At 47.7% G+C, this 10418-nt stretch overlaps 1 protein-coding gene across 1 annotated transcript in view; it reads left to right on the forward strand.

Moving 5' to 3' along the window:
* LOC133462228 (GTPase IMAP family member 9-like) overlaps nt 1-9647 on the forward strand; it is a 206793-nt gene extending 197146 nt beyond the window's left edge. The window contains exons 2-3 of the mRNA XM_061743355.1: nt 7459-7641; nt 8668-9647. Of these exons, the coding sequence (XP_061599339.1) occupies nt 7599-7641; nt 8668-9647 (1023 nt within the window). The 5' untranslated portion in view covers nt 7459-7598. The remainder of the gene's footprint in view (nt 1-7458; nt 7642-8667) is intronic.
* Nucleotides 9648-10418: the final 771 nt, after the last annotated feature.

Below are 10418 nucleotides of genomic sequence, written 5' to 3' on the forward strand. Positions count from 1 at the left end.
ACCGTACAGAGCGCATCGCCGCATAACCTACGGCGTAACCTACAGCGTAACCCTACGGCGTAGGCTCTGGGTCGATTTAACGCGGAACCATTATTTAGGCATAATTAGGCTTAACTAGTGTGTGCGTGTGTGACAGACGTGCATGGGACGATTGTGAAATACGGAATAAACTGTTTTTATATACATTTTAATTCCCAATTACGTAACAATTCCGTATTTCCGGGGCCGGTGGCGAGCCCACTCACCGCGGCTGCAGCTCTAGCAGAATCCTGACTGACGCTGAGCTTCACACACAGAGGGACACGATCAGCGCTATTATATTATAGTCTGATATGTGATGACATTATTAAGAGTATGACATGAATCTGCTTCATTTAAGTATGTTCCTACGGGAGGGTCAGGGTTGCTGTAGAGATACCCAGATTTTTCGGTTAGTTTTTTCTTTTTAAATCCCAACCTTTGTGTAGAAGGTGCTTGCGCATCTTTCAGTCCTGTTTTGTGGCAAGCGAGCTTTATAAATGAGGCCCCAGAACTGTAGTAGTAGTACTAGCTCTGTCCTGTACTGTGGTAGTAGTACTAGCTCTGTCCTGTACTGTAGTAGTAGTACTAGCTCTGTCCTGTACTGTAGTAGTAGTACTAGCTCTGTCCTGTACTGTAGTAGTAGTACTAGCTCTGTCCTGTACTGTAGTAGTACTAGCTCTGTACTGTACTGTAGTAGTAGTACTAGCTCTGTACTGTACTGTAGTAGTAGTACTAGCTCTGTCCTGTACTGTAGTAGTACTAGCTCTGTACTGTACTGTAGTAGTAGTACTAGCTCTGTCCTGTACTGTAGTAGTAGTACTAGCTCTGTCCTGTACTGTAGTAGTAGTACTAGCTCTGTCCTGTACTGTAGTAGTAGTACTAGCTCTGTCCTGTACTGTAGTAGTACTAGCTCTGTCCTGTACTGTAGTAGTAGTACTAGCTCTGTCCTGTACTGTACTGTACTGTACTAGGAGGATGGTGGCTAAGCTTCATCCATCATGGACAATGTCTCTCCGCCCCCTTCATGAGACTGTCAGAACCCTGGAGCTCCATCAGAGCTCCATCAGAGCTCCAACAGAGCTCCATCAGAGCTCCATCAGAGCTCCATCAGAGCTCCATCAGAGCTCCATCAGAGCTCCATCAGAGCTCCATCAGAGCTCCAACAGAGCTCCATCAGAGCTCCATCAGAGCTCCATCAGAGCTCCATCAGAGCTCCATCAGAGCTCCATCAGAGCTCCATCAGAGCTCCAACAGAGCTCCATCAGAGCTCCATCAGAGCTCCAACAGAGCTCCATCAGAGCTCCAACAGAGCTCCAACAGAGCTCCATCAGAGCTCCATCAGAGCTCCAACAGAGCTCCATCAGAGCTCCATCAGAGCTCCAACAGAGCTCCATCAGAGCTCCAACAGAGCTCCATCAGAGCTCCATCAGAGCTCCATCAGAGCTCCATCAGAGCTCCATCAGAGCTCCATCAGAGCTCCAACAGAGCTCCATCAGAGCTCCAACAGAGCTCCATCAGAGCTCCATCAGAGCTCCATCAGAGCTCCATCAGAGCTCCATCAGAGCTCCAACAGAGCTCCATCAGAGCTCCATCAGAGCTCCATCAGAGCTCCATCAGAGCTCCAACAGAGCTCCATCAGAGCTCCATCAGAGCTCCATCAGAGCTGTGCAATAACAACATCTTTCCCGTCCTGCACTATACTTTTTATTTTTAATTCCAATTTATATACTGTTTATATTTTGTAATTATACATTTTTTTTACTTTTTTACCCTCTCCTGCATGTGTTGAGTTTACTGCTGCTGCACAAAGTGAATTTCCCCATTCAGAGAGAAATAAAGAACAATCTTATCTTTTTTTCTTATCTTAAAACACCAGGTCCAAGCAGGACAGTTCTGGTCCAAAGTTCATCTGCTGACAAACGATCTGACTTCAGACTTGAGCTGATTCCACGTCCAGGAAACCCTCGTATGTGACCTTTAGACCAGAATGTACCGACTTCACATCCCATAAACCCAGATTTACCGTGTTGATAAGAGAAGTGGAGACGGTTCTGGCCGACAGGTTCAGGGGCCTCATTTATAAAGCTTGCTTCCCACAAAACAGGGCTTGAAAGATGCGCAAGCACCTTCTACGCAAAGATTGGGATTTAAAAAGAAAAAAGTAACCGAAAAATCTGCGTATCTCTATGCCAACCCTGACCCTCCCGTAGGAACATACTTAAGATCTGGGGAACTGGCGACGCAGATGAGGTGGTGAAATGAAGCAGATTCATGTCATACTCTTAATAATGTCATCACATATCAGACTTATAATATAATAGCGCTGATCGTGTCCCTCTGTGTGTGAAGCTCAGCGTCAGTCAGGACTCTGCTAGAGCTGCAGCCGCGGTGAGTGGGCCCGCCACCGGCCCCGGAAATACGGAATTGTTACGTAATTGGGAATTAAAAATTGCGTTCCGTATTGAACCAATACGGAACGCAGTTTATTCCGTATTTCACAATTGTCCCATGCACGTCTGTCACACACGCACACACTAGTTAAGTCTAAATTATGGTTCCACGTTAAAACGACCCAGAGCCTACGCCGTAGGGTACGCGGCCGGGCGCACCTACCCCGTAGGCTCTGCTTTGGTGACACGGAACCATAAATCAGCCTTGAGCAGCTCTGAGGGGAGGGGAGGGGAGGAGTGGGAGCGGGGCTCCCGTCCACAGTGTCTTGATGATTTGTAATTACAGGCTGAGCCTACCGTTGGTTCTTAAACTGTAAAAAGTGGGGAGGGACAAAAACATGATTTTGAAAAGTGGGGGGGCATGCCCCCCTGTTCCCAGTGTGCCGTGGCTCTCACGGGCAGCAACGGCGTGCAGCCACTCACTCGCTTTATGTAATACTATTTATATACTATTTATACTTTTACTTTGACCACCAAATAATGTGGTTTTCCTGTCCTCCACCTCATCCACAACATCTCGTTCCCACTTCCCAGTCTCCGTGAAATTCAGTTGCATGGTGGCTCAACACGTCTCATTCATCCTGACGCCCAAACGGGCTGCAGGAAGCTGCTGCACATGCTCAGCAGGCTCATTCATATGCAAATAATACTTTGTATTACCCATTTATGGTAGAAAGTGGGCGTGTAGAGGGCGGGATATGAGGAGAATTCAGCTGTGCAACCTTCCAGCTGGACTGTTACTTATAAAGAGAACATTACGTGCAAGTGTGCGTGCTCCAACAGAGCTCCAACAGAGCTCCAACAGAGCTCTAACAAAGCTCCATCAGAGCTCCATCAGAGCTCCAACAGAGCTCCATCAGAGCTCCAACAGAGCTCCATCAGAGCTCCATCAGAGCTCCAACAGAGCTCCATCAGAAGTCCATATATATATATATATATATATATATATATATATATATATATATATATATATACATATATATATATATATATATATATATATATATATATGTATATACCATGAACCGGTTCCCAGCAGGACTGGTGATCATCTAAGGTCAAAAGGTCAGGGGTCAGATTTCTCCATTCTCGAGGTTAAAGTATATGAAGTCTGTACTGACTGAGTCATGTGACCAGTGTTGGGCGTCGCCCATATGCTCATGTGAACTCTGAACTTATAAATGTATGAACATTTTGTGAATGTGTATATTCAACTTTGAGACTGCTCAGCCGAAAATCGGCTGTAATGTGCCTCCTAAAATGGCCACCTTGCTATGAACTACAACCCCCAGCATGCCTTGCGTGGGGGGGCGGCGCCTACAAGCGGCGCGCATCCAATCGCAACGAGGCACCGATGACGTCACCGCAGCGCGCGTAGGATCAAAACGCTGCGCCGCTCCTTTTCCTGTCTTTTTTTCCTTTCATCAACCGGTGGGTCAGCACGTCCACTTTTGGCTCCGGGCCAAAGGGACCACGACCTTCCCCCCCCAAAGGGGGGGTAAGAGGAGAGATCTGCGGCGTGCTCCTGCCGGTCCGGCCGGAGGATCAGCGAGGATCCACAGCGCGGACCGCGGCGCTGCGTCCCTCTCTCCCTTTTTCCTCTCTTCTCCACTTCATCTCATCCGAGCTGGATCTTTTGGCTCCGGGCCAAGATCCCATCTCCCTTTCTCCCCCCGGCTGGGGGGAGGTGTAAGGCCCGCATTGGATCGGGCCGGCCCGTTGGACCTGCGGTCCACGGAGCCGCGGTCCCCGGGAGGCTCCGACCTCTCACTAAACTCTGTCCTCTTTAAGTTTTGCAGATCCGAGCTCACGCCGCCCACGCGCTCCCGGCCATCAGATTGGGACACAGCTGCGACTGAACGCTCCGACTGAAGCCCCCCTCCCCGCTCCGAGCCCCTGTCCGCTGACCGCGCAGGGATCCGGACGGACGGCCGGCGTCTCGCCCGGTTGTGAGCTTTCCCGGGGCCCGGACGGCCGCGCGTCGCAGCAGGGAAGCACGGCAAGGAGAGACCGGTCCCCCGCCGCGCCTAGGAATGCGTGAGAGCCCCCGTTTGGTCCGGAAGCACGGCCCTGCACGAGGCGGCCCCGCCGCTGTCTAATCCGTTTCAGGGGAAGGGACGGGACGCGAGAGCCTGACTGGGAAACCCCCCGCACAGGACCGCGACCCGCTGTCGACAAAGCCCGCAGGCACCCGATCCGGATCCCGAGGAGACGTGAGCTCATGAGCCCGGTGATCAGTAGGACTAAGAGCGGTTCAGAACTGTGTGAAGCCGTGAGCCCTGGTTATCAGTAAAATTGGAGCGTTTCAGAGCTAAATCTGTGTTCCGAACTGAGATTACTGCATACATCATCATCATTGTTATCATTATCATGTCTGATCATTTGGTAGTCGCTGTTTTCTGCCGTAGTCACGTTTGAAACGCCTGCGTTTGCCATCCGGTCTAATTGCACGTGGCTTAAAGAGAGTTTCGCCATCTTTAAATGCCACAGGAGCCCCGACTTCTTTAAACACTGCAGCCACGTTTGAACTGTAGAGGTTCTGTATCATCCTTATTATTGCTTTGATTTCTTTTTTTTTCATTCCATGCATTTAACTTTCATTTAATTTTTATTGATTGTTGTTTTCTAGTTAATTAAAGGTTTTATAATAATGTAGTGTGCCATCAGGATTTATTTGGGGTGTTACGTTACCATCTTTTGACACCTATATGTAAATAAATTCTGATTGATTTTTAATGAGTGGTTGTTGTTATTTCATACAGATTTTGGTCACAAACTGATTGTTTGAGCAGAGCCAGTGCTCGAATTGCACGCCTTCAATTGTTATTCTGTAAGTGATAGTAAGAATTACCGTTCTGCAGGATAATCCTAATCATCTGAGACTGATTTTCTGCTGTTAAATTATCATTTTTCAGTGGATTAAGGCCCCGGGGTGGTGCCCCATACGAGGATTATTATCGTTTTGATAATTCAATTTGATAAATAGTCAACTTTATTAATTATTAATAATTATTAATAAAATCATTAATAGCCTTCGATAACTGATCAGCTTAGCTACCCGAGTTGCACAATGAGGCTGAATGAGTCTGCAGCTGAGCTCTGGTTGCTAGGGGCAACGAGAACCTTGACTTGAGAACATTCCAGTTTGGATTTGAGAAAAGCCCAGATTTTGCCTTGTGACAAGTTCTCAAATAACTCTGATTTGTGAGAAAACCATAGCTCCTAGCAGAAAAACAAAGACATCCTGAGAGACACAGAATCTGGCAGATTCTGACAATCTTAATTGTATTCAGATATTTTCCTTAAAATGTGTTAGTAACATCCCAACATCTATGTCTACATTCTGACCAAAAATTATTTGTCCAGCTTTTACGGTTTGGCCGTGAACTTGAGTTACAAATAAAAATTAAGGTTGTTTTTTTTGCTTTCTCTCCCACTCTAAAAAATGAGAGCTCCACTCTAGATTTGACATAAAAGTGATTTCCAGTCCTCGCTTGAGTGCTCATATCTTGAAAAGTTTACATCTTAGGAAAAAACAGTTTCAGGTTTGGAGAGAGAGAAGAGAAGCTTTCCTCCGTTTTGAAGTTTGAATGATATTTTTACGTGCAAGTATGAGAAAGTTACGTGACTCAGAAAAAAGGTGATTTTTTTTTTGTGACTTTTTCCCATCTGCTTTGAATGGGTGTTTTTTGGCCGGTTCTTTGGGAATAACTTTGTGAAAAATGGGAATTTCAACACCAAAAGTCATAGCTCACTATTCATCGAGCCGCACGTTTTGATATATGATGCGTCTCGGTCGTTTGAAATCTGTAGGAGGAGTAGCGAACCGAAATATGTCCGAAAAATGAGTAATAAGCAAAAGCAAAATAATAAACCCGCAGGATAACATTAGTGCCTCTGGCAGCGCCAGAGGCACTAATGTTATCCTGCACGCCTCCTCCATTGCTATGGCATAGCTATGGAGGAGGCGTACCTCTTGGCGCAGCCGTGGCACTAATAATAACATCAAGCAATGTAGACTTATCCAATTTTTTTTAATTTAACCTAGTTGGAAAGTTAATTAGTTGGATTTAGAGCATCACAAATGTCCTTAAGTGAGTTTGAAGACGTTGTGTCCCAGTTTAAATCTCCCAATAAAACAAAGTCCTTGTCGGATAACTTAAGTAAGAGGTCAGAAAGCAGTTTTACAGCTTCATGTGATGACGATGGAGGGCAATAACATCCTAGTACTGTAAGATCAGCACCATGTGAAAGATGTAACTGAATTACAGACAGTTCAAACAGCTTTGGTTTACTGATTGATTCAACACAGGAACAGTTGAATGTTGTTTTATCACCACACCTCCTCCTTTGATAACGTGATCTGTCCTGTAGATATTATATCCATCAATGAGTTCCATATTATTCCTAATCGATGATTTCAGCCAAGTTTCGGACAAAACTATAATGTCACTGTCAGTCAACTTTGGCCAAAGACGTACTGCATCTATTTTGTTTATTAAACTGCAAACATTTAGATGAATGAAACGTAATCCATGGCTGTTTTTAAGATGATCCAGAGTTTCCAGCTGTGTCAGATCAGGGCCTGGGTTGGGGTGAATGTTACCTGATAGAAAAAGAAGGAGAATCATCCAGACCTTCTTCGCTGGGCCAATACAGACAGTTATCTGTACCAATCAACACATTTTCCACATTAGAAGGCGTGAGGAGCCTCCACCCCTTTCCCTTACGCTGACTCATGTTTATGTAACTAGGGCGTTCCAATCAATAAAAGGTGAGGACGAAGCAGAGACGAGCAGAGATGTTTGGAGGATTGTGACTGCACATTCTCTCAGCTCTCTCCGTGCAAGTATCTTTTAACCTGAACTGAGGTCTCTGTCACTTGTTAATGACTTAGCCAAGTTGTTGAGGGTGTCAATTTGGACGTGACAAGAGGCCACGGCGAGGTGCTGGTTCCAACCCCAGCAGGTTCCACCCCCAGGTGCAGGTTCCACCCCCAGGTGCAGGTTCCACCCCCAGGTGCTGGTTCCACCCCCAGGTGCAGGTTCCACCCCCAGGTGCAGGTTCCACCCCCAGGTGCTGGTTCCAGCAGAAAACCAGGAGGTTCAGTCAGCAGGAGACGACGGGATGGGCGGTTCTGGATCCAACATGTCCGGGGGAAACGCTCAGGGTAAGATACCTTACACCACCTTACCTCCTCCAGGTCCTCCAGGTCCTCCAGGTCCTCCAGGTCCTCTAGGTCCTCTAGGTCCTTCAGGCAGTTGACAAATTACAAAATTACAAACAAATTACTGTGAAAACAAACATAAATGTTAACAATCCTTGGGCCTGATTTACTAAAGGCTTGCGTGTGTAAAAACGTGTGCAAACTTGACAGCACCCGCAAACCAAAGTGCCAGCTGATCTACTAACAGCGTGCAAAGAGGACTGCGCCTCTCAAATGAGCAAAATAGCACACGCTGTTCATTTATGATGATGGGGGAGTGGGCGGAGCTACAACAGTGATGAGGGAGTGGGCGGAGCTACAACAGTGATGAGGGGGCGGAGCTACAACAGTGATGAGGGAGTGGGCGGAGCTACAACAGTGATGAGGGGGGAGTGGGCGGAGCTACAACAGTGATGGAGGAGTGGGCGGAGCTACAACAGTGATGAGGGAGTGGGCGGAGCTACAACAGTGATGGGGGAGTGGGCGGAGCTACAACAGTGATGAGGGAGTGGGCGGAGCTACAACAGTGATGGGGGAGTGGGCGGAGCTACAACAGTGATGAGGGGGCGGAGCTACAACAGTGATGATGGAGTGGGCGGAGCTACAACAGTGATGATGGGGGAGTGGGCGGAGCTACAACAGTGATGAGGGGGCGGAGCTACAACAGTGATGATGGGGGAGTGGGCGGAGCTACAACAGTGATGAGGGAGTGGGCGGAGCTACAACAGTGATGAGGGAGTGGGCGGAGCTACAACAGTGATGAGGGAGTGGGCGGAGCTACAACAGTGCTTTTCTGCAGCAGCTGACAGGCACAAAAACACACACATGTGGATTGTAAAGCATGAATGGCAAAACCGAAAATCTGCAGCACACAAGGGCGTATTGAACCGTGTTTTTTTTAGTTGGGGGACCCTGCAGTACCTCTGCGGCCCCCCTAGGGACTAGACTCCTGCTATACGGTATTATGAACAGTGTATTTCTGTCCTACAGGGCTCATGGGAGACGAGAGGAGGATTGTTCTGGTAGGGAAGACCGGCGTGGGGAAGAGCGCAGCAGGAAACACCATCCTGGGGTGGAAACCCTTCAAGTCGAAGTTTTCTTCGTCCTCCCTGACGACCGATTGTGACAAGGCCAGAGGGTGGGTGGACGGCCGGCCGGTGGCCGTCATCGATACTCCGGGGCTGTTCGACACAAACCTCACCCAGGAGGAAGTGCAGAGCTGGATGAAGATGTGCATTTCCCTGTCGTCTCCGGGTCCTCACGTCTTCCTGGTGGTCCTGCAGCCAGGCCGGTTCACCCAGGAGGAGAAAGAAACCGTCAAGATGATCCAGACCACGTTTGGTGAGGACGCAGCCAGATACACGATGGTGCTGTTCACACATGGAGACCTGCTGAAGGACCAAACCATCGAAGGCTTCATCTCCGAGAATCCCGACCTGAAGGCCTTCGTTCAGAGTTGCTCCAACAGATACCACGTCTTCAACAACGAGGTTAAAGACCTCACGCAAACCAGCGAACTGCTGGACAAAATCGACAGGATGACGACGGTCAACGGTGGAATGTTCTACACCAATGACATGTTCAAGAGGGCAGAGGCCGCCATCAAGGAGGAGAAGGAGCGACTCCTGAAGGAGATGGAGGAGGAGAGGCAGAGGGAGCTGGAGAAGCTCAAGGGGAAATACGAGAAGGAAATCTACCGCGAGGTGGAGACCGAGGTGAAACGGAAGCACGAGGAACAAGCCCGGACTCGCCCGGAGACGTCCAACAAATTATTAGCTGTGTCGACTATCTCTCTGGCCACGGGCTGCGCCGCCACCGGAGCTGCCCTGGGCTCCTTAGGAGGTCCGATTGGTATCGCAGTCGGGGGCACGATCGGCGCCGCCACCGGAGCTACCCTGGGCTCCTTAGGAGGTCAGATTGGTATCACCAGAGCTGCCGCCAGGGTCTCCAAAGACTTAATTCCGTCGTGAAGACAACACGACCATCACGATTCCTGGAAAGATTCCACTTAGGAATCTGTGACTACGTTTCCATGCAGTCAATAATCCTTTTCTAACCAGAATATTAGCAATTCTCTGCCTTTTGTTGTCTCTGCTTTTCTATTGTCTCTTTGCTTTTCTGGAGGTTAGTAGCAAAAAAAGAAAGTTCATTATATAAGATAGGCTTTTATAATCAGTCTGCTTCTGCCTTTTCAGTCATTGTTCAACACATGATTATTGGTTTTGTGGGAAATGTCAATGCTGTGCACAATGATTTTTGGTGTTGTGTTGTTTTTGTGTTGTCATGATTGAATAAACTTCATTCATTCATTCATTATAAAAATATATTGGAGAGAAAAAGCCTGTTATTTTGCCTCATTCAAATCCTCATCTTGAAGTTTGCATCATAACTTCTCCTCAGCTGCCGGTTCACCTGCCGAACTTCCACCCACTTTTCTCCAGATTGTCACTACGTTTCTCCATTTTCGTTATCTCTTCTCTTATCTTCTTCTCTTTTCTTTCTTACTGCTATTTTTATTTTTCTTCTTTGTGGCAGGGGTTGGCTTTGTTCAGGGGAGTAAAATTCAGCATTCGCTTTAAAGATATGTGGCGCCATCTAGCGTTGTGTTGGGTATAACGTCTAGACCCCGAATAGAAGACGACCCCCACTGTTTTTCAATCTTATTTCAATGCAAAAAAAACACCGTCTTATATTCGAGACAATACGGTAAATTAACCTCCACACCTGTAGGGGGCGCTGCT

The sequence above is a fragment of the Cololabis saira genome, chromosome 16 (genome assembly GCF_033807715.1).
Source record: "Cololabis saira isolate AMF1-May2022 chromosome 16, fColSai1.1, whole genome shotgun sequence".
Classification (NCBI taxonomy): Eukaryota; Metazoa; Chordata; class Actinopteri; order Beloniformes; family Belonidae; genus Cololabis; species Cololabis saira.